This window comes from Spinacia oleracea, chromosome 4 (genome assembly GCF_020520425.1).
Source record: "Spinacia oleracea cultivar Varoflay chromosome 4, BTI_SOV_V1, whole genome shotgun sequence".
NCBI classification, from domain to species: domain Eukaryota; kingdom Viridiplantae; phylum Streptophyta; class Magnoliopsida; order Caryophyllales; family Amaranthaceae; genus Spinacia; species Spinacia oleracea.
In genome coordinates this window covers 41,087,646-41,111,990 of record NC_079490.1, presented here as the reverse complement: position 1 = coordinate 41,111,990, position 24,345 = coordinate 41,087,646, and the positions used below count along the sequence as shown (strand labels likewise).

Below are 24,345 nucleotides of genomic sequence, written 5' to 3'. Positions count from 1 at the left end.
GATTTATGTGATATTGGGAATTTATTAGGGTCATTGTTTTCTTTGCTTTAAAGTATTAACGTATTTAATGGGTTTAAAAGTTATGACACGAACACGACCTGTTTAACTAAACAGGTAAGGCGTGTTAGGTCCGTGTTACCCGTTTATTAAACAGGTCGTGTTCGTGTTTGACTTTTCTTACCCATTCATTTAACGGGTCATGTTAGTGTTTAAGGTTTTCAACCCGTTTAACAGTGACACGGAAACGAACACGACACGGCACAACCCGTTTGCCAGGTCTATGAAAAACCCGTTTTGGAAAGGATATCCGCAGGTATATGGATCAATCTCAAACAACTCATTGGCCCAAGCCCAAATAGAACACTAACTTCTTTTTTTTCTGTTTGGTTAAAAAATAGAACACTACCGTGCACAATCGCAATTTTCCCTCTTTCTCTTCTTCCAAAACCCTAATCACACTCGCAACCCACGCTTCCTATCTCCTCTTCCGCCACTGTAACGCCACCACCATGACGGTGGATATCGACGAATTGGCGGCTAGTCACAACATCGACCTCACCCAAATCGATTTGGACTCGATTCACCTCCCTCCCGGCGAAGATTGTGGCATCTTAAGGTAACAAAAAATGACAACTTTATTTATTTTTAACATTCATGAATTGAAATTCAATAATTTGATTTTTGCTTTTGGATTAGTGATGATGAAGATCTCAGAGCAGAAGAAAATACTGAATTCGACCCAGGGTATTCGAACATAATTGTAGTGGATCATCTTCCGCAAGTTCCGAAGGAGAAATTCGACAAGCTAGAAAGTGTAATTCGTAAGATTTATAGTCAAATTGGTGTGATTAAGGAAAATGGATTTTGGATGCCGGTTGATCCTGCTACCGAGAAAACACTTGGTTATTGCTTCATCGTGTATAATACTCCTCAGGTTAGGTGTTTTCCTTCACTTTCTCTTTCTTCTATCTGATTAATTATGTATCCTGATTTTATTTTGGTTTCTTTGTTAGGAAGCTGAGCTTGCGAAGGAGAAGACTCATGGGTACAAGTTGGATAAGTCCCATATTTTTGCAGTTAATTTGTTTGATGAAATTGATAAGTTTATGAAAGTTCCTGATGAATGGGCTCCACCCGAGATAAAGCCGTACACTCCTACGGTAATTTGATTGTTTTTTCGCGGAGCTTTTGTTTGCTTTAACATTGAAATAAAGTATTTGTATCGAGTTACTTGGGTACTTTTGATTGTGGAGTTTTTGACTGCTATTGTATTGTATCGTTGGTACAAACTATTTGACACAAAGACATAAATATTTTGATATGATTTCACAACTATTTTATGTAAAATCACATTGTGATTTTACTTTTTAATCAAATAGTTGCACTAAGATTAATATTTAATACGTACGTTCTAATCAAATAGTTACACAATGTGATCGGACTATTATGCTCAAATAGTTTATATTTTCTAATCAAATAGTAAATAGTTATACTTTCTAATCAAATAGATATACTTTCTAATCAAATAGTTATGCTTTCTCATAGAAACTTGCCCCTCATTGGAGTGAAGGGTTTGTATTTAATAATTCTGTGATAGCTTTGTTGCAGAATTTTGTATTTTACTTGTAGCAGAGTTTTTCCGTTGTATTATGTTATGGATTGCGTTCCTTTCTGTATGTATACAAAATCAAGCTGTCTTCAAATTTTAGTCCCACAAATATGGGGGAAGATAGAACAATTGTTTGTGCATGGGTTTTGTAATAATTTTTATTTCCTTTTTGTGCCCAGTAGGTTCCTTGGCTGTTGAACTTCAATAGACACCTCCCAAAATTTGAGTAGGTGTAGTAATTTGTTTGGTGTAGATAGTTTGATGCCCAGTTTCTCGGTACGTAGAGATTGATAAGGTAGCATATACACCTTCTTGTCTGGTTCTCTTACTGCTGTAAGAATGCTTGTAGTTTTTTCGTTCTTTACATGCATTTATGTGCTGTTCCTCATGTGTATAAGCTTAGACCAGTTTTATTTTCTCCTAACCGTTGGATTTTGAGACATTAAATATTTAAATTTATGGTTTTGTGTCTTCAACGTATTAGTATTTCTTCACTTCCTAAGATAATACACACACCTTATTTGGCTCGTGATATTTATTTTTAGTCTTCTAGTTATTGTATCTGCTAGTAATGTTGCATTGCATCTCTCGGGCCCTTTTAATTTTTGATACACAAGAATGTTGTTGGAGCAGCATTTGTCGGTCCTGATATGTTTTGGATTAGGAAATAGATATTTTAAAGCGACACATGCTTCTCGTTTCCAGTCTCCCTTTGCTCCCGCAAACAAACCGACGGAAAGGAAAAAAGGTTAAATCCGAGCACTTGCCTGTTTGTAAAGCGCAAGTCTGTGTTTTGTGCAATCAAATGATCTCAGCCCAGCCCACCATCAATTAGAGCTGTTTTCTTTTTGAGTAATCTGAACATACTTCAACGTAATGGATAAAAGCCTTTTAGATTTGTACTAGACATTTCTTATACTTGTGGACCGGCAGTGCCGCAGGGAAAAGGGATGGGGTGGAGAGTGAGAAATTTCAATTATGGAAAAGAAAGAAGGAAATGAATAATCAAACTTGGTGGTAGCTTTTATATATGAATTGCTGGTTAGGGTTGATTATCTAAAGCAAAGTCAAAGTTCTAAACCTATTTTATACAGTAATTTTTATTATTTTGAAATCTTTTTATTTGTTTAAGTTCTTTGAAGGAAATCATATTTATTTTTAACACCAAATATAAGATATATTCTTTTCTGAAGTAAGTGTTAATTTTTTTATTAAATTTCTTAAAACAATTAAGTTTTCTGTAATCTTAAGTAGAGTTTCTTTGTTCCCTATTCTTTTAAGAATTTGGCTTTTTTTCCTTTTTAAATTCTGTTTCTATTTCAATGCTATGCAGCTTTAGATTCTCTATCTCTTTTACTATTCCTTGGGTATTGATCTTCTTTATGCATGGTTTTCTCTACAGTGCCTCCCTAGATATCCATGTTCTAATAAGTTCTCTGTTGTACTGCATTCTGGTGCCTCTCAGTTGTTTCTTTTACCTTACGTATTTGCGTAGGATTGAGGTTAAGGGAGGTACCTCATTGTTTCATAGACCGTTGGCGTGGTGAGGTTAACTTGGCTCAAGTCCTTTTCCTGTGGCGAGGCTAGGTGAGACTTGAGAGTAGCAAAGGGAACCCAGAGGTGGGTTTTCTGGTTGCCTTTACAACCATTGTATGACGAGTTTGAATAGCCTGAATGCTTGCTTGTGCTTTGGACCTACAATGACTGAAAGCTCTGTTTGCTAATTTTGGGTCCTCTTAAACTTTCAACAGAGTACAGAAGTTGAAGATAAACAATTAGTTTGCTTTATTAGTGTTTGTTTTATTGGGGCAGTGGTGCTTTTGACATTCAATATATTCTGGAAAACCATCTTTCTTCTGAACCTTAATAACACCCCCTTTACAACACATATGGCGTATCTGTCTCTTAATTTTATTGGTACACCGTACTTACAAGTGACAAGTAATACTGCATTTGAATTCTGAAGTGATAGATCAATAAGTATAAAAAGATTAGAAACTGTTGGTTGTTTCTAAATATTGGGACCGTGGTTTCTAGTCTGAGTGTGCTCTTCTTCTGATTCTGTCTGTGACCTGTTTTTTTCGTTTTAGAGGAAACAAGTGTGGCAAAGTGAAGGGCATCTACTGCTGATTCTTACCAACAATAATAATGTTTATGCTTTTATGGCCTTGCAGAAAAATCTACAGCACTGGCTTACTGATTCAAAAGCTAGAGATCAGTTTGTTATTCGTGCTGGCGAACATACAGAGGTCTTGTGGAATGATGCTAGACACATGAAGCCAGATCCTGTTTATACTCGCCGGGTATGCATTAACCTTTTTCTTTCCTACTTCCTTTATACATTATTCACAAATAGATGTCAACATGTATCTTTTCATAATCTATCCAGTTGTTTTGAAGCTTGATTTTTGCTAGCAATTAGGTTTCCCTTCAATTCAATTCACAAGGGAAACTTTAGACATTATTTTTAGAGTATGCGTCATCATATTTTTTATGTTGATCATTGGTTTCCTTTTTGTCTTTGCAGTTTTGGACCGAAAGCTTTGTTCAATGGTCACCATTGGGCACTTATTTGGCTACAGTCCACCACCAAGGCGCTGCTGTCTGGGGCGGGGCCGATACTTTTGATCGCATACATCGTTATGCTCATCCTATGGTTTTATTTTTATCTGTATCTGTGTCTTACATGAGGTTAAACAGTTGATTTGATTTATGCGCTTACTGATGCCAAATGTGTTCCAATGTAGGTTAAATTCATTGATTTTTCTCCTGGAGAGAACTTCCTTGTCACTTACAGCAGTCATGAACCAAGCAATCCCCGCGATACGCATGTAGGTTTTTTGCATTTCACCAGACCCATGAATATTTTCTTTTTCTGTAATGAGTTGCTTTGATTGGTAGAATGATCACTGACCCTTATTTCTGTGCATGTGATCAGAGGGTTGTAATCAATATCTTTGATGTGAGGACTGGAAAGGTGAGGAGAGATTTCAAAGGAAGTGCTGATGAGTTTGCAGTTGGTGGAACTGGTGGTTTGACTGGGGTCAATTGGCCCATTTTCAAGTAATGATCCTAAACTTCAATTTGAATCCAGTGTCCAACTTTTACTCATGTTGCTTATATGGATATTGTTTGTGTGTAGATGGGCTGGTGGAAAAGATGACAAATATTTTGCCAGAATAGGGAAGAACGTCGTCTCTGTGTATGAAACAGAGACCTTTAGTCTAATAGATAAAAAGTCTATAAAAGTGGAAAATGTTATGGATTTCTGTTGGTCTCCTACAGATCCGATATTGGCACTTTTTGTTCCAGAGCTTGGAAACCAACCAGCTAAGGCAAGTCCCCTTGTTTTTCTTGTTTCCCGAGCTTGTTGCTTTGGGCGAATTGGTGTTCACATGAAGGAAAATAGGCAATTTTATGAAGGTTAGGATTAGAATGTCCTGTTGTTTTATTGTCCTCTAATAATGTTTCTGTTACTACAGGTAAGTTTATATCAGATCCCAAGCAAAGTGGAAATTAGACAGAAGAATCTGTTCAGTGTCAGTGATTGTAAAATGTATTGGCAAAGCAATGGAGAGTACCTAGCAGTCAAAGTTGACAGGTATACAAAAACCAAGAAAAGCACATATACTGGCTTTGAGCTTTTCCGGATCAAGGAGCGTGACATACCTATTGAAGTCTTAGAGCTTGAAAATAAGAATGACAAGATCATTGCGTTTTCATGGGAGCCCAAGGGCCATAGGTTTGCTGTTATCCATGGTGATAACCCAAGGCCTGATGTAAGTTTCTACTCGATGAAGACTGCTCACCACACAAGCCGAGTTTCTAAGCTCACAACTCTTAAGAGCAAGCAAGCTAATGCACTTTACTGGTCACCTAGTGGTCGGTATATTATATTAGCTGGGTTGAAAGGATTCAACGGGCAGCTTGAGTTTTTCAATGTTGATGAGCTTGAAACTATGGCCACAACTGAGCATTTCATGTGTACTGACATTGAGTGGGATCCTACTGGAAGGTAAATATTTATTAACGAGTTTGGTAAATAATAAATTTCTTCCCAATTCTTATTTTCGATGTAGTTGGATTGCTATGGTTTCTGAGGCTTTGTTTCATTTTAATGCATTAATCAATTGTCTTCAAACTTTTTGTAGGTATGTCGCAACTGCTGTTACTTCAGTTCATGAGATGGAGAATGGGTTCAACATTTGGTCCTTCAATGGGAAACTGCTTTATAGAATACTAAAGGACCATTTCTTTCAGGTAAGATAACTACTGAACATAACTAAGCCTAGGAACCTGCATTGATGTGGACTCTCAAAACTTGTTTGGTGCTCCCTTTATGGGACTAGAGTCAATTTGGTCACAATAGTAGGTTAGGCATTGTCGACTGTCTAATAGGCTTGTGAGTGGTATTGTTGTCATTCATAAAAATAATAAACTTTCTTTTAATTTATTTATTATTTTTTCAGTTTATATGGCGCCCTAGACCGCCAACTTTGTTGACTCCAGAAAAGGAAGAGGAAATTGCAAAGAATTTGAAACGGTACAGTAAGAAGTATGAAGCCGAAGACCAGGACGTGTCTCTGTTGCTTAGTGAACAAGATCGTGAGAAGAGGAAACAGTTGAAGGAAGAATGGGAGTCGTGGGTAAACAAATGGAAAAAGTACCACGAAGAAGAGAAATTGGAAAGAGAAAATCTTAGAGAGGGTGAAGTAAGTGATGACGATGAGGAATACGAGGCTAAGGAAGTTGAGTATGAGGAGGTTGTGGGTGTTGAAGAAGAAATAGTCGATTACGAGCAGTAAGTAAGGCCCATTATACACTGCCCTTGCTTCACCATTACTTTCAACGTTCGAATCACTGACTGCCGAGACAACAACTTCTTGCAGTTAGTTTTCTTTTTAATTTATTGCTTTAGTTGATATGTTCGTTGTATGGATCTGTACAATAGGCTCTGATTCGGCATTTGTTGTTTATCAATCCTGTTTACTTGCAAGAGTTTTTTGGTTTATAGAGAGATTTTACTTGCTCATAATGCTTTCTACAACACCATTTTTCCGAGTTTCATTCTCCTATTTTATTTCTGATTTTATGCCACAATTCACTTGACAATCAAAAACTTGTGCATGTTAAAATTAAAATCATTTTTTTCAAATGCCAAATTTAAAAACATGTTAAAATTCTCAACTGAATTTTAAAGGTGATGTGGCGGTGGGACCAAATGAAAAGCCAAATTAAAATGGGATATGCAAGGCCCCACTTACCCCAACTAGGCGTAGGTTTTGCAATTATATCAAGTTCCTTGACCCAAATTACCCAGTGATCAAAATACTAAGTACCTAATGATGTCATATGTAAATCATATGCGTTATGACTTGTGCATTTGACAACAACCTACCACCTGAAAATCTACAAAACCCAAGATCAACTTGAAAGAGAGTAGATTGTGCATTGTATAAAATTTTGCTCGACACACGATATTCGAAGAGGTCATCTCCTAGTCAAGCGTGTGACTAATTGTTCGAGCCATAAACATGGTCAGCACAACTATGTGCGAAAAGACGAGAGTACACTTGAGTCAGTAAAATCAAGGAAGAAAGCTACCCCTAAAAGGCAGACGACTAAATTTCCACCACACAATCATATAAATACTCAACAGTGCTCACATGAAATGGTATCTAATCAATCTAAAAAAACAAACCACTCATTCTCCCTTTAGTTTCTCTCAATTAATGATCGATTTTCTGATTAAACTGCGAATATGATTTTCAAAAACACCCAAGGTTTTTTTAGGTGTTTGACTTGAAGAAGCAAGCGGCCAAGTACGTAATCAGCTAAAATCATCCCTAAATAACCTATTGACATTTTTGTAGTTTCTTTTTACCATATAACAAACTTAAACAAATTCAATTGAACAATCACACAAAAATAGAAGAAATATCTATCCCTATTTACTTTGATGTCAACATTTTGAGAAACTTTATGAATAATTTTATTTTCTTGTTCGCACACATAACTTGTAACACTCGAGGAGTATTGGATTTGATCAACGGTTTTTTCATGAAATGCTCATGAGGTTTAACGAAATGCACCAAATACACATGCGTGTTTCAAATCACATAATATACCCCTATTTAAATTATTTTGCACCAAATACCCTTATTACTTAACGGAAGTCTAACGCCGTTAGTCATTAGTGCTAATTTACCTATTTATCCTAATTATTGACAATTAACCTCCAAATAAACCTGATTAATACCTAACAAAACTAAAGATTTAACAACAAAAAAGTTACAAAAAAAACTTTTTTTTTCTCTTTCCTCGTTCGTTTTTCTCATTCTCGATTTGATCTCTCCACTGTCATTCAAACATTACCCCAATTCATTCGAAATTCCCTGCGTCATTTCTAAAAATGATATTCATCACCTAAACTTCAATTCACTCGAAATTCAATCAAACTTTTCAAAAATCTAGGTTTGAAATTTTCCCCAATATAAAAAACTTATGATAAAATTCATCGAACAATAATGCTTCTCCTTCGATCAATTATATCATCAATTAGCTTCACAATTCGTGCTGAAATCCCCAATTTGATTTGCCAAACCCTAAATTCTGAATTAACATCTTTATGGTTTGATCCGATTAATGTAACTTCTGGGTTCGAAAATATGAATTTAATCAAGAGCTTTGTTGCTTCTTCAATGGAGTTGGGTATCTGAATTATATTCATCAAGAGAGCTTCGTTGTTTCTTAAATGGAGTTGGGGTTGCATGAATTTAATCGAAAATTTAGGAGTTTAAGTTAGGAATTGAAGAGAAGAGAGAAGAGGAGGAGAGAAGAGCAAGGAATCGAAAACTTGCTAACCTTGCTCAAAGTGAAGGAAGAAATAAGATCTTGGATTGGGCTTTAAGTGGAGTGGAGTTGAGTTGATTGTTGTTAGTTGATTAATCACATTAATGCTTACCTTGAAGATTATGTTGATGCGGCGGAGTATGGGGCATTGTTGCAGAATTTAGCAGATGCAGAGAGGAGTGGAGAGGTGGATTTGGGGTGAGGAGTTTTGGCTGCCATGGAAATGGGAGAGGTGGTTGATGTTCTCAGAAGTGAACCATCTCTATTATATAAAGGAACAGCTGAGGTTAAAATAGTAAATTAACTTTTCGTGTCCCCAAAGAAAAAGACGGTAATACCTTCCCCCTAATTAAACCACTTTGATTCCAAGCCCTAAAATTACCCAGAACACACGTCCGTTCACTCTCAACTCCATCGCCCTTTCTCTCTCAATCCTTTCGAATCTGCTCTTCAATGGCTTCCGCCTACTCAGAAATTCAACACAACGTGACTCAAGCTCGGTCGATTTTTCCTTTACAGGATACTCCGGCTGCGAATCCAGAAAGTAGAAGTTTCCAAAACAATAATGGTGAGTATTTTACAATTCCAATCGTAATTTACCCTTTTTCAATTTGATTTCAATTTTCTGATTGATTTATTCAAATAAAAGAGGGATTCAGATGATGGATTCATTTGATTTCAATTTTCTGACTAATTTAATCTTCTCAGAATTGCAAATCTGGAATTGAATCCTGCTGTTGCTCCAATTGAATTTTAGTGCGCTCCAATTAGGGTTCTATAAATTTGGGTGAAATTCCTGGGTTTGATCGATCTTCTTCAATTATCGGGTAAAAGTTCTTCATTTGCTTTTCTGTTTTGTTTAAATTAGATTTCTTTTTCTGGGGATTTTTTTTAGTTTTTTTATAATTATTAGGATTTTAATTAGGTGTTTGTAATTTAATTTCATTTTGTGATTATTTTCAAGCAATAATTTGATTTCCTTTTTTAATTAGGTGTTAATAATTTAATTTGGTTTTGTGAATTTTTATCAGGATTTTAGTTAATTTTTAGTTTGCTGAGGTTTCTGCAATTTGTTTTTGAGAAAATGGGAAAGCGTGGAAATAATCAGAAGAAAGCTCCTCGGAATTTGAAGAAAATGAAGCTGAATAATGAAGATGTGAAAAAATTCAATAGTATGGAGGATGAAATTGATGTCTGTAAGTATTCTTCTTGTGAGTTTGATTGATAATTTATTTGAGAGAAATTATGTTAATTTGGAGTTGAATTCTATTAGACTATTTTAGTCAATGCTGAGATCGTTCTTGCGATTTGCATTTGTACAGATTTCTCTTATACGCTTTGAGTGTGATGCTGATTTCTATATAAAAAAATAGAATTATCAAAATAAAATTAAATAATGGTTGTATTTTGTTTGGCGGTTTTGATTTTCTTTAGTGGTTGGGGATGTCGAAATTGAAATGTATAGTTGAAGTTGAAGTTGTATGAAAGAGGAGAAAACTGGATAGGAATCATACTCATTTACTAAAATTGATTGGTTCTGCCTCCCCTGGGATTAATCTCTATTCTCTAAAGGTTTTAGAAGATGTGTAGAGAATTGTGATATCGTTTTCTTAGCTTTGGATTTCTAGGTTTTCTTTGCAGACTCAGATTTCTACGTTCGTGTTTTTTTTTTTCTTTTTTTTTCTGGGTTCTTTGTTTTTATTATTTGTTTTTGGTTGACATATACACATTGGTAATCGTTATTTGATTTCATATGATAATGTGTATCATATTAACAGACAAAGATCCCTCGGTGAAAGGTCTCTTAATGACTTTCTTATGTCGCCTCGGGTGCAAATCTAGAAATGCTGATAATATAAGTCGCTTACTAGACCATCTAGAAAATATTGTTTGCTCCTGTCGTCGATCTTTGATTACTTCCTGTTTTCAGTTTGCTTTAAAGTTTCTCTCCTAAAATCTTTCCGTGATTTCAAGCAAACTGAAAACAGGAAGTTTACTTATTGAAAACAGGAAGTAATAGGGTTGATCTAGAAAATATTGTTTGCTCTGGTAGTTGTTCTTCGATTACTTCCTGTTTTTAGTTGCTTTAAAGTTTCTCTCCTGAATCTTTCAATGATAAAATTGTTGTTCTATGTTGATCAACCCTATTCAATTATGTTGCATGTGTGACTAATGATTTGTTTCTCATGTCAGGTTTGTAAGTTCTTTACAGATAATCAGTGATACGGATACCCTCCAGAAATTATGGTTTATGCTTTTCTGACATCTGAAATGATTGTTCCCTGCTGATACTTTCCAGGTTCGTTCTTTTTCTTTATATTGTTTTCAAGTTATGGTTTTTTTAATGATCTGAACTACAACTCTTGAATGGCTTTAGAAACAAATGCAAACAACTGATTTCTTTGAACCCCAATTTCAATTTTTAACGGGAGATTAATAGTTGTGAATATATGTGGTTAAGTAAATAATAATAACACAATTGGTTTAATTTATTTACATGAATGATTGAATATTTACATAGATAAGTGTATTGCCCTAACTTCCTAAATCGCTCTCTAATTCAGGTCGTCTACAAACCTCTGCAAGTAATTTAAGAGCAGTGTGTTAGAGAGAGATAGAGAGTAGAGAGGAGCAGCAATGGATTTCGTCAGCCCAGATGGCCTCCGCCCAGCCGGTCATCGTCCCTTGGAGGAGATGAGGCAGCTTCGCGCTGAATTGGCGCCGTCTCTAAAGCTGACAGGTAATTTCCTAGCTTTTTTTCCAATTTTATTTTAACTGTGTTTGCGAATAATAGAAATTATAAGTTTGAATCTGGCAATTGGGTGTAGCTCAGCTGTTATCGAGATGGGTAACAGCTGGACATCTACTAATTGAGAATGCAAAGCTGTTTTAATTGTTGGTCATAATGTTGGCAAATCCACTCTTTTTAATGTTGTTGTAAGCCAGTTTTTCTCCTTCATTGACTCTCAAATATGTTGTTTGGTTCTGTCTGTAAGGTGTTTAATCAATCAAATGACAACATTGAGAAATGCCTCAAAATTTGTTTGTTTTTTGAATTTCTAAGATTAATTTTTTGTTCATTACCTTAATGATTGTGGGTAGAGGTTGATTGTTATTATTTGGGGTTTGTCTTTATTGGCTATGGTAGCTTCAGGCTGTTTTGCTTCCTTGAGTTTAGACTTGGACTGTGTTGGTCCATTTGAGATCTTGCTATTTTGTAAGTGAAGTGTACTATTTAAGTGGAATGACTTGAAATAGAAAGCAAGGTAGTAAGTTGTGAATAAGATAGCAATGACTCTATTCCCCTGTATTAATCCCGTACCTCAGATTGGGCTCCTCTAGGTGTAATATATAATAAAGATACCATGAAAATTAACTTCAGAATGCCAAGTCTAACTGACATATTTTGTACAGTCGTACATTTTCTTTCTTAATGTCCATTTTTGGTTGCGAAACTGTGAACCATCTGCTTTGTAGAGATTTTGCTGACCTATTCTCTGATTTCTAGCATGGCATTGACAAGGACAATGCAATCTAGGAGTAATAGCAAAGTAAAGAGAGGTGACATAAGTACGCGGCTCACTATATATGAGTTTGCTCTGTTGTAGACCATCTCTTTGACATCGTTGCTCTGTTGGTGCTGTTTTTTTTTGTTATTGTTGTTGCTATTATTGTTGTTGTTTCTGCTGCTACTACTACTGCTTATGTTTAGACCTGATATTGCTGTCAAGCCGTTTTTTCCCCAAGGAATAATTATCTCTCTGTTATCTAAATGAATAATGCAAGACTATATGTTTTAATGCCTGTTTAAGTGGATATTTAAAAGATTAGGTAATCCAAAGACTAATATATAGACCCTAACTAATCCGAACTTGAGATGGGTTGGTTGCCAGATGGGAGGAATGCCGGTGCATTTGCATTTTAGGTGGTGTTGTGTTTATGTATGGCTTGAATTCATGAATTTATCCTAATTGTTATTTTGAATTTTTATGTAACAGTTGATGGATTGAAGGCTTTCGAGGTGTACACAGATGGATCGCAGATGATGTGGCTCTAAGGAGGGCAAATACAGTTTGGTAGCACAGTTAGTTTTGTAGTTTGTACCCCCAACCCAATTCTTTGACGCAAAAAATATATGGAAAAGATAAGATTTCTCAGTACATAATGTTGCAATTTAAAGTATGTAGTTTGCTTACTTTATTCACTTATATAATAGAAATTGTGTATTTTTCGTTTCAAAATTCTTTTAAGATAAAATAAAAGAATTATAAAATTGTGTTCTTTGTTAATATTGATGTTTAATCTTGATTTTACATTAAGTTTGCTTAAGGGGTCTAAATTTGCTTTTTTATATTCGCACGCATTGCGTGCAAATAAGACTAGTAAGAATATAAGATAAGAGTAGCGAAAGAATGAAAATAAAGAGGAAAGAGACGACAAAAAAAAAAATTAAAGTTCTTTTTAGGGAAAAGAAAATTAAAGTCAATTAGGTTTAATTAGTTTAATTAGGGGGTAAAGTAAGTTAATTAACATTAGTGACTAACGGTGTTAGACTTCCGTTAGTAATAAAGATATTTGGTATAAAATACTACGTAAATTTAAATAGGGGTATAATATGTGAATTGAAACCCACATGTGTATTTTGGTGCATTTTGTTAAACCTTATAAGCATTTCATGAAAAAACCATTTGATCTACCAAGTAGGCAGGAGTACCGACATAAAGTGAGAAGACAAGAGAAAGAAATGGCGAGCTTGCAACAAACATGAGCAATTCCAGCTTCTTACGCTTGCTTTCCTACACAAAGCAGCTAACATCCCACGTTAATCAAGGCCGCCATGATCAAGCTCTCTCTCTCTTCTACCACATTCACTCCGCACTTGCTCTGCCACTCGACCCCTATGTCTTCCCTCTCACTCTCAAATCCTGTTCAGCCCTCCGTCGTCCACTTCTTGGCACCTCCATTCATGCCCACTTAACCAAATCTTCTCTTCTATCAAACCCATTTGTGGCTTCTGCGCTTGTTGATTTTTACGGGAAATGTGTTTCTTTGTTTTCTGCACGACAACTGTTCGATGAAATTCCCAACAGAAATGATGTTGTATGGAATGTTATGATATCCCTCTATGCGCACTCTAATAACGTTTCCCTGGGTTTAAGGCTGTTTGAAACTATGGATGTGGCTCCTAATATTTCGACATTCAATTCGATTATCGATGGTTTGTCGAGGTTAGATGATGGGTCTTACAAGGCTCTTGCATTTTACAGAAGGATGCAGGGGTTTGGATTGAGAGCAAATTTTATCACTGCCCTGGCTTTGCTTGCTGCGTGTACAGGTGTTGGGTCTCTCAGGTTAATTAAGGAGATTCATGGTTATTCACTACGAAACGATATTGATCCGAATCCCCAGCTTAGGAGTTGCCTTGTAGAAGCGTATGGGCGATGTGGATGTGTTGATTATGCTAATTTGATATTCTATAGTTTGAAGGAGAGAGATCGAGATGTTGTGGCATGGAGTAGCTTGATTTCAGCTTATGCATTGCATGGGGAGGCAAGAAAATCTTTGGAAATATTTGATGATATGGAAGATGCGAAAGTAAAGCCCGATGGGATTACTTTGTTGGGAGTACTAAAAGCTTGTAGTCATGCAGGATTGGCTGATGAAGCAAAGGGGTACATTGCAAGGATGCAAGAGGTTTATAGTATTGAAATAACCACTGATCACTACTCCTGTTTGGTGGACGTACTGAGCAGGGCAGGGAGATTGTATGAAGCTTACGACATATTGGCCAAAATGTCTGTAAAGGCCACTGCAAAAGCTTGGGGTGCGCTTTTAGGGGCTTGCAGAACTTATGGGGAGGTTGACCTTGCAGAGGTTGCTGGAAGAGCATTGTTTGAGATAGAACCCAATAATGCTGCTAATTATGTGCTGTTAGCTAGAATTTATGCAAATGCTGGAAGATATGAAGAAGCAAATAACTTGAGAAATGAAATGAAAGAGAGACGAGTGAAAATAACACCAGGTAGCAGTTGGGTGTAGTCAGGAAGACAGCAACTGTGTTTGGGTTTCTGCATCACTGTTGTCTTTGTTCATTTACTAATGTCTTGTTGTGCTTTGTATAGACTTTATTAGTTGGATGTGATTGGAGAAGATGAGCGTGAATACAGAAAAGGATAGGGGAGAAAATGGTTTGTATGATGTATTCCTCTAACCTCTCGTAGTTGAATGTTTGTTAGATTATGGATTTATGGCTTATAGAGATTTTGACATTCAGTGTATTCTGGAAAACCATCTTTCTTCTGAACCTTAGTAACACCCCCTTTACAACACATATGGCGTATCTGTCTCTTAATTTTATTGGTACTCCGTACTTAAGAGTGACAAGTAATACTGCGTTTGAATTCTGAAGTGATAGATCATAATTATAAAAAGATTAGAAACCCTTGGTTGTTTCAAGATATTGGGACCGTGTCTGAGTGTGCTCTTCTTCCGATTCTGTCTGTGACCTGTTTCTTTTCGTTTTAGAGGAAACAAGTGTGCCAAAGTAAAGGGCATCTACTGCTGATTCTTACCAGCAATAATAATTTTTATGCTTTTATGGCCTTGCAGAAAAATCTACAGCACTGGCTTACTGATTCAAAAGCTAGAGATCAGTTTGTTATTCGTGCTGGCGAACATACAGAGGTCTTGTGGAATGATGCTAGACACATGAAGCCAGATCCTGTTTATACTCGCCGGGTATGCATTAACCTTTTTCTTTCCTACTTCCTTTATACATTATTCACAAATAGATGTCAACATGTATCTTTTCATAATCTATCCAGTTGTTTTGAAGCTTGATTTTTGCTAGCAATTAGGTTTCCCTTCAATTCAATTCACAAGGGAAACTTTAGACATTATTTTTAGAGTATGCGTCATCATATTTTTTATGTTGATCATTGGTTTCCTTTTTGTCTTTGCAGTTTTGGACCGAAAGCTTTGTTCAATGGTCACCATTGGGCACTTATTTGGCTACAGTCCACCACCAAGGCGCTGCTGTCTGGGGCGGGGCCGATACTTTTGATCGCATACATCGTTATGCTCATCCTATGGTTTTATTTTTATCTGTATCTGCGTCTTACATGAGGTTAAACAGTTGATTTGATTTATGCGCTTACTGATGCCAAATGTGTTCCAATGTAGGTTAAATTCATTGATTTTTCTCCTGGAGAGAACTTCCTTGTCACTTACAGCAGTCATGAACCAAGCAATCAGGGGACCGGAGGAAGGGGAAGGGATTTTTTTAAAAAAAATTATACAAGAAAATAAAATTCAATCAACTAGATAGTGTAGATTTAATGTTAAACACAATCGACCACGATTCAAAGATTGAGGTAGCTACCGTTTTATTGTCAGAATCAGCGGTTAACTTATCCCTATCAATTATTGAAGGTCGCAGGTTACATGTTATGCATAATTACCATAAATAGTAATATATATGGAGTATACTCTGGGCGCTGGGCCATATTGCTTGATTACCGATATGAACACGTCAAACTATCCGCAATTTTGATGGTGCAGGCGTGTGCACGTAGCTCTAGGTGCACCAGGATTAAAACAACCAACATTAAACACAAAACACGCATTTTCATTAAATTCTCAGAAACAAGAACAATGCCCTTGAACAAAAGAACAATTCCCCTGAACAAAAAAAACATTAAAGGGTCTGTTCTTTTCAGCTATGTTTATCGCGTTTTTATTTGATTCGTTGTTATTTTGGCGATATATATTCTTCTGGGTTTTATGTTTTGAATTCAAACTGTGAAGAGGGGAGAGAAAGTGTGAACTAGGTTTTCTTAAATGGGTTTTAGAGAGAGAAAGTAATGAAAATCCCCAAATATTCGTTGATTTTTCTGCTTCAACATCAAATTAAATTGATTCTTCTTCTTCAAATCTGAATTCTGCAGCTGATAATAAGATTTTGGGAGGTAATTTTTCAATTTTGTAATAATAAATGGTATGTTTTGATGATTTTGATTTTGTAATAATTGCGTTTTTGATGATTTTGATTTTGTAACAATCGCGTTTTGATGAATTTGATGATTTTAATGAATCAAATTATGTAATAACACGCTTATTTCGTTGATCGTTGATTTTGAAGATTTTGATTATGTAATTACGATTTTTTTCCAGAAAAGAACAGTTTTACGTCTTAAAAAGAGAACATATGCTCGTATTAAAAGAACAGTTTCATTATGCTCGTATTAAAAGAACAGTTTCATTATGCTCGTATTAAAAGAACAGTTTCATTATAGTAGAAAAATTGACCATTTGTGTTTCATAATTTGTTCTCTTATTTTATTGTGTTCTTCTTTTTTTATTATTTTCAATTTCATTTGCGTTTCATAACTTGTTCTTTTTATTTTATTGTGTTATTTTTCTTGTTACTTTTTACTTATCTTTGTTCTTTTGATTGCGTTCTTTTTCTTGTTTTTATACATGTTAACCTATTATTTTTAGATATTATGAATAATGTGCTTGATAATTCATAACAGAATGATGAAAATGATGATTCCGAATCATATGTTATTGTGGGACAAAGTACTTGGCTTGTTCTTATAGTCTTTATATTTGTTCTTTTAGACTTTTCATTTGTTCTTTTTATAATACTCTGTTAAAAGAATAAAATAAAAACACGTGCACGGTTCTCATTATACACTCTTTAACAATTTTTCCTTTCTCCTTCTCTGTTCTTCAATTCTTTGATTCTACTTCCTATTTGTTCATTTTCTACTTTTCAGCAACTATATATATAATAATTGTACTTATGAGTCATAACCATTAGTCATTTTAGAAATACATTTTAGAGAGAGAAAGAGGAGGGGATTTATATTCTCTAAACATAAGAGAGGATTTTTGAGAGAGAAAGAGTGAGATGGTGAATAAAAGAGTAAAAAAATACATTTTCTCCTTATTCTGTCTCTAAAATTCCTTCTAAATGTTTCTCGTTTGTTGAAAATGAGTGAATTAAGAAAAACACTAGTTTAATTTGGCTAGTTTTCGAAGCAAGAGAATATCTGGAGAACGTGATATTTTCCGAGGATTGAGATCAGTTTTTGAAGATTTATTAAAAGATTTTGATGCTCCTGATAAATGTTGATCAAGTGTTTAAGGTACGTTTCCTTGTTCTTTCCTCTAATGTTCTTTTCAAATGGTTATGTTCTTTTCCCAACTTTACTTTTACTGTGTCATCAACATAGTTTGTTCTGTTAAATCAACATAGTTTGTTCTTTTATATCAACGTACATAAGATTGTTAAAAAAGAACATATAATGGTTTAAAAAGAACAAATAACACTTAAAAAAGAACAAAGTCTGATTCGTGGTAAAAGAACAAAAATACTTTTAAAAAAAATATAGATTTAGTTTTAAGTGCATCAAAAAATCGTCGTTTCGTCTTTTTAATTAGAACATAAAATCGTTTGAATAGAACAAATAACACTTAATAAAAGAACATAGATCTGATGCGTGGGATAAGAACAAAAATACATTTAAATAAAAATATAGATCTAGTTTTAAGTGCATCAAAATATCTTCGTTTTCGTATTTTTAATTAGAACACTAAATGGTTTGAAAAGAATAAATACAACTAGTAAAAGAACATAGATTTGTTGTTCTTTTCGTCCATTTCATTCTGTTCTTTTGTTTGATAAGGAAAAAGAAAATGTTGTTCTTTTTCATGTGTTTTGTACTTTTTTCTTTTTTTTGTTGTCGTTTTTTTTTAATTTTGAGTTTTTGTTATTTTATTTTAATTTTTATTTTGTTCTTTGTGTTTTGTAAAAAAGTTGTTGTTCTTTTTTTAATTATTTTGTGTTCTTTTTAACCTTTGTACAGTTTTTTAATATTTATAATATTATCGATAATATGTTTTTTTTTTGTTTTTCTGTTGCATTTTTCACACGATGTTCTTTTTGAAAAATAATTTTTCTTTTTACGGAGTATATGTTATCAGGAGAGAGAATATTTTATTTTCATTTTTGTACATTTTCTTTAGTTTTTTAACATTAGTGTTCTTTTCAGGTTTTAGTTAATGTTCTTTTCGTTTACTCTATTATGTTCTTTCTGTTTAGTTTCTTAAGTTCTTTTTCATTTTTTTTTGTTTTTTACGTTTTCTTTTAATGTTTTTGCGTTTTGGTGCAAGGTGCACGTAGATCTACGTGCAGACGCCTACACCATCCGCGCGTTGCAAACTATCAAGTTGATGACATATTTTGCCACTTAACTTCAGGTTTTATACGACGATTGTAAAATCATCCCAAACAACGAGCGAATGTGTGTTTTACAACTAGAACCGCATTTGAGAGTTGAGTCAAGTGACGACGCCCCATTGCCAAGAACCATCCTTCATCTTCACGATTCTCCATCGTCGTTTGTTGCATCGCCATTCCTTGACATTGACAGCTCGCCATCTTTCTCTCTCTTCCCCTGTTGTTCCCCCATTTCAATCACACCCTTATTCCACAGTTTCCGCCATTGCAGCACCTTTAACTTTTAAGGTAATCTCTCCTCTTCAAACTCCTACTACTTCTCTCAAACTACTTGATTCAAATGCAAAAAACTAAGAAATGAACTGAAGATGTATCGTATAGACAGATCAAAGTCTTCGACTTTTTCACCTTTTTGGGAATTAATTGATTGATTTTCTGGGGGTTTTTGTTAGTTTTCAAACTACTCGATTCTACATCCCAGAATACTGAATCCAAAAAGATTATTGATTAGGCAGATCAAAATCGTGTATTTCCCTTTTTTGGGAATTAATTGATGGAATAGATGGGGTTTTGTTAGTTTCAGCTACTCGATTCAACGGAAAAAATACTGAATACCCAGATCATAATCTTCGAATTCTCCCCTTATTTGGGGATTTAAATATTTAATGGGGTATTTTTAGTTTTGACAATGATTGGCGCCGTCCAATTAGGGGTATTGGCGGCTTGTATAGTAGTTCTTGTTCCAATGGCGTTAGCAGGGTGGCATTTAAGCCGCAACAAGGTGTTATTCTTTGGTGGTGCTCTTTTCATCTCTCTTGCTGTTGCTGTTCATCTTTTTCCTTACTTTCCTTCAATCACTGATTTCTTTCCCGATGTTTCTTCATCATCATCATCTTCATCTTCAACGTTAGTAGTTCTTGAAAATCGTGAATCTTGTCTGTCATTTCTTCACCGGATCCAATGGAGGAATCACCCTAGAAATGTGAACATTTCTAGTTCATGGAAATGGGTCTTATCAGACGAGAATGTGTTAGCTTGTGATTTTCAGAAATTGGGTAGGAATGATGTTGGAGATTTGCTTAATGGATCCTGGGTTATGGTTGCGGGGGACTCGCAAGCTCGATTGTTTGTTCTCTCGTTGTTGGATTTGGTGTTGTTTGAGGAAGAAATGGTTTCGGTTCGAGGGGATTTGTTTAAGAGGCATAGTGATTACCATTTGGTTGTTGATAGAGTTGGGTTGAAGTTGGATTTTGTTTGGGCACCTTATGTTAATAATTTGACTCACATGGTACTGGGGTTGAATAGGAATCACAGCTGCCCTGATGTTCTGGTCATGGGTTCTGGTCTTTGGCATATGCTCCATGTTAATAATGCAACACATTATGATTCTTCGTTGCAGCTTCTGAGTCGTTCTTTGATGCCGTTGTTGGTGGGTAAATCTCAGCCCCATTTGTTTTGGTTGGGGATGCCGACATTGGTAAACTCGATGCTGAATACTGAAGAGAAGAGAGAGAAAATGAGTAGTGAGACACTATATGCTTATGAGTTAGGGTTTCGTGGTGCTAAGCTTTTACGGCCTGGTGGCCCATTTGTGTTGTTGGATATTCAGTCTTTGAGTGAGAATTGTGGGGTAAGATGTACAGAAGATGGAATGCATTATGACGGGGTTGTATATGAAGCAGCAGTCCATGTCATGCTTAATGCTCTTCTCATCCAATCTCAACAAAAATTGTAGTGATGGCATGGCCGTTCTCTGATACTGATTACTAGTAGCATCTCTGATGGATCCTAAGCTTTCGGTCTTCTGTAAGAGATTGCTTCATCACTGTACTCACGTATCTTAGGTGTTGCCTGAGGTATTCTTCTTTACGTTTTGAATTAACTGTTAGCTTGAATTTTATCTTAGTGTTGCTTGATTTTTCTTTATGGCTTAGCTAGTAAAACGTGTATTAGTATGGTATGCTTACAACACTTGTATGCTATAGGCAAAGGGGAAGCCCTGAATGTTTTTTATTCGATTTAGTTAGAAATTTGGAAGATGTACAAGTATAGGGTTGCGCTGATGGAATAACAATCAAGAGATTTAAAAAAAAAATCACTTCTTGCTATCTTATACTAGGTGAACTTGCTGGACTTTTATCTTTTATTTGTAGTAATGACTTGGAACTACGCAATGAATATTGTCCAGTTGCAATATAAGGAAGGTGTCATCAAGCATATCGGTTGTCCTTGTAAACCTAATTGTTGCTAAACTTACATGCTACCACTTTAACAGCTGAGTTTATGTTTATCATGGAAATGTTAGTGGTACGTGAAACTGTAGTTGAATACACTGAGAAAGTGTGGTGAAATTTAGAAATTTTGGTAATCTAAATTGCATAACAGTGCGCATCAACATGATGCTGCTGTAGAGTGTTATCCTAATCTTTAGGTGCATTCTTCTGAGTTTTAACTCTTAAGGCCCTTAACCTAACTACTGAAACTCAAGTGCAGAGAACATGTTTCATTGTTTCTTTTAAATCAGCAAAGATGATTGATTGATCATTGAATTCCTATTTGAATTGCCTCTGCACCAAAATGTGCAGAAGTTTGAACAATGTTCCTATTATTTGGAGCAATACTAAACGAAATAAGGTAAAAATTAACTCCATGACTCCTGACTAGAAGTGACCTCATATGAAAGGAGCTGATTCTTTAGCAGCAAAGCTCCCAATGCAGCCCAAAAGTTCCTTTAAATTGGAAGTCATGCAGCCCTAATATTTGCTCCAATGTCACATGCGTCTCCCACATCTATGACAAGTGCAAATATAAATTACTTCGTAATTCTCAAAGCTTTAATTGAAAATTGAATCTTTCCTTATTTTATGTGTTTGGGTCCTGCCTTAAGTAAAGAAAGGCGGAAATATCAACAGATGGTGAAGGGCACCTTCCTTCCTGAATCCGAAATGAACTTAACAACAAAGGGGTTAGAAGGAAGAACAGAGAAGATCATTGCCTTGGAGGGGAAAGTTACTTACATTCTTCTATTAATATTTTAATTATTGGAATAAGAAGATAAGGTAGTACTATCCAAGGAAGAAATTTTCAACAGATACTTGGCGCCTCTAGGCTTGTTCCAATTTTGATGCATCCCAAAAACTTAGGATTAATGTGGAATTGCAAAATTTTTGAATGTTTTGGGGACCTCTTTCTGAGCTTGGGTTTTTTTGGCGTGGTTTTGTCCTTTTTTTTTTATCCTAAATGTTCACCCACCTCCTCGTCATACAAACAGAACTCTCACATCCCTGAATCCCTGATTAGTATTCTATCATTTCAAGGGGAAACTATTATTTGACTGTTTGGGTGCACCAGAAATAGATAACAACATATTTCAGAAGAAACAGTTTTATGTTCATATCTTTCATGAATTGTACAATTTTTTCAGTCAATACTAAGGCAAATGAGACTGCGCTGCTGGACTTTTCTTGAGCAGAGGGCCAAAGTCAAAATAACGGTGATCCTATTTTATTGTGTGGCTGGAAAAAAGTAAAAAGACACTGCCTACCTGGCTAATGGTATTGTATTAATTGTTGTTGGAAATGCCAGAGGGTTATGAGATGACCTTAATCTCCAAAACAAGTCTTCGTTGGCAGTTTTCGCATGCGTATAGATCATCTGTATGGTCTTGTGCCAATGTCTATAGTTTCAGGATCCTTTTACTTGAAATGTTCCTTGAAAGAGGCCTACAAATTAAAAGTTAAAGGACAATCTCGAATATCTTAGTTAAGTCAGCTTTTTGCCTGAAAGCGTGACCCGGATGATCATACGTTACTATAGCAATACGTTGTTGAAGGCCTCTATTCTTGGGGATTGAATTTTCTTGCTCCGCTGAGCAACAATGAGGATGAGGATGATGATGATGACAGTTTTCAATGAGGGTAATCCAACTGAAAATTTGAGTTTTCTGTTGATGATGACCATCATCATAGTTTGAAAGAGTGGAACTATTACACTGACAGCATCTGTCAATTACAGTTACAATTCCCATCAGATGCAACTGCAGGCCCTCTTCACCTGGATGATTTGCTTCCTGGAAAACAGCCTCTCTGTGACAACAATAAGGGTAAAGCTGCATACAATTGGATCTTCCCCTAGACCCTGCTGTGGCGGCAGCCCTGGGTACGACCTGGATGATTTTCCCATGGACAAGAAGCCTTGTTTTTTCTGTCTTGTTTTTATTGTCTACTGTATGTATTAAGGATTTAATTACCCTTTTACAGTGTGCTTGCATGAGAGGATTTATTAATAAAATACTTCCGCTGTGAATATTTGGTAGAAAAGTTGGGAGCATTGTATAGATATTTGGTTTGATGCGACTTTGCGAGTGTTATAACTTGCTGGTGCGTACTACGTATTTTCTTATGGGTACTTTGAGAGTTTATTTGTTTGGTATTGATTTAATGCGATGAGATGTGGGACTCTCAACTATCGAGAATTTATGTTTGAGTTTGCTAGTGGAGAGAATGTGATTATTGATGTGAGTTATTTTGATCATATGGTGTCGTTTACCGATATTTGAGTTTGGAGAGTTTATGGTTATCACGCAAAGACCTATATTAGAAGATCAATTCCTCTTCGCGGTGCGTCACGTTGAAGAAAAGATTCGAGCTTGGTATTACGTCAAATTCGAGTATACATCTGAGTTTGGTTTTGTTTCGAAAAATTGACAGGTTAAATGGCACTCCTATCAAAGATAAACCTAACGTTTACCAACTAAAAATATAGCAAGGGAAGCAGGGATCGTATCCACAGGGAAACAGTGTTCTTTCTACTATTAATTAACTAATCTAGACTACTGATAACAAAGAGTTGGATTGGTTTGTATATTAAGCTAAGACAAATAATCAAATTGGAATATAACAATATTAAGGGAATCTAGGGCAGCGGTTCACCATAAATGCAGACCGGGATTGGACAACGGACAATAACAATCAATTAACAATCATAACTAGGAAAACATGCATCTCTCGAATCTTATGAATTCCTTAGGATAAAACAACTAGCAGGCTCTCGCTATGTACTAGAAATAATTCCTATCTAATAGCCACAGACCAAAAACATCAGATTTATACCTCTCGGCGCATAATCTAAGGTAATCAAACTCAAATCAAAATAGTCCGGCCGAACAGAATTGACGAGCAATAATAATAAGCTATAGAAATTATAATCAATCAATCAATAATCAAGTCCACATATAATCCCAATCATGCATTCATGGATCCCCTAAACCCTAGAATTTAAACTACTCACTCATGATAATAAATAACAACGCAATTAACATAATGGAAAACATAATTAAAGCAATAAAATAAATTAAAGTAAGAAACAATACCGAATTGAAGAATAATGAAATAATAAAGCTTGAATTTTTACTTGGAATTAAAAACTAAGTATTTGAACAAATTAGAGAGAAACTAAAAATAAACTAAGTATTAGAAACTAGAATAATAGATGTCACTAAAAATATAAGGGGCTAGTATTTATAGTTTGCCCAAAATAGAGCCCAAAATCGGAAATAAAAACTCGCGAAATACGCTGGAGGTTGGCGTCACCCGATCGGGCGACGCTTCGCCCGATCGGGCGATGTGCTCGATAGTCG

At 35.4% G+C, this 24,345-nt stretch overlaps 3 protein-coding genes and 1 long non-coding RNA gene across 6 annotated transcripts; all 4 read left to right on the top strand.

The window, feature by feature from the left end:
- Window positions 1-400: 400 nt before the first annotated feature.
- Window positions 401-6,644, top strand: LOC110795342 (eukaryotic translation initiation factor 3 subunit B). The gene is made up of 11 exons (XM_056843569.1): window positions 401-616; window positions 697-934; window positions 1,014-1,160; window positions 3,784-3,912; window positions 4,137-4,265; window positions 4,357-4,440; window positions 4,548-4,672; window positions 4,752-4,939; window positions 5,087-5,624; window positions 5,761-5,869; window positions 6,079-6,644. Exons 1-11 carry the CDS (start codon window positions 510-512, stop codon window positions 6,412-6,414), a joined length of 2,130 nt encoding a protein of 709 aa, XP_056699547.1. The 5' UTR covers window positions 401-509; the 3' UTR covers window positions 6,415-6,644.
- A 1,861-nt stretch (window positions 6,645-8,505) lies between these two features.
- Window positions 8,506-12,757, top strand: LOC110795348 (uncharacterized). Its single transcript, XR_002535232.2, has 6 exons — window positions 8,506-9,029; window positions 9,170-9,288; window positions 9,493-9,657; window positions 10,655-10,760; window positions 11,026-11,201; window positions 12,460-12,757. It is a non-coding gene; the product is annotated as an uncharacterized lncRNA (long non-coding RNA).
- A 368-nt stretch (window positions 12,758-13,125) lies between these two features.
- On the top strand, window positions 13,126-15,928 carry LOC110795346 (putative pentatricopeptide repeat-containing protein At1g03510). Of its 3 annotated transcripts, none has more exons than XM_056842339.1 (5): window positions 13,126-14,483; window positions 14,584-14,660; window positions 15,071-15,199; window positions 15,424-15,552; window positions 15,644-15,928. In XM_056842339.1, the coding sequence occupies exons 1-2, from the start codon at window positions 13,226-13,228 to the stop codon at window positions 14,601-14,603; spliced, it is 1,278 nt and encodes a 425-aa protein (XP_056698317.1). In that variant the 5' UTR covers window positions 13,126-13,225; the 3' UTR covers window positions 14,604-14,660; window positions 15,071-15,199; window positions 15,424-15,552; window positions 15,644-15,928. The 3 variants fall into 3 exon arrangements, with proteins under 3 accessions (XP_056698317.1, XP_056698316.1, XP_021856045.2); XM_056842338.1 differs by having other exon boundaries at window positions 14,584-14,649; window positions 15,644-15,927; XM_022000353.2 differs by lacking the exon at window positions 14,584-14,660 and having other exon boundaries at window positions 13,129-14,483; window positions 15,644-15,853.
- Window positions 15,929-18,738: 2,810 nt separating this feature from the next.
- On the top strand, window positions 18,739-23,129 carry LOC110795341 (protein ALTERED XYLOGLUCAN 9). The gene is made up of 2 exons (XM_022000348.2): window positions 18,739-20,563; window positions 22,132-23,129. The coding sequence occupies exon 1, from the start codon at window positions 19,396-19,398 to the stop codon at window positions 20,440-20,442; it is 1,047 nt and encodes a 348-aa protein (XP_021856040.1). The 5' UTR covers window positions 18,739-19,395; the 3' UTR covers window positions 20,443-20,563; window positions 22,132-23,129.
- Window positions 23,130-24,345: the final 1,216 nt, after the last annotated feature.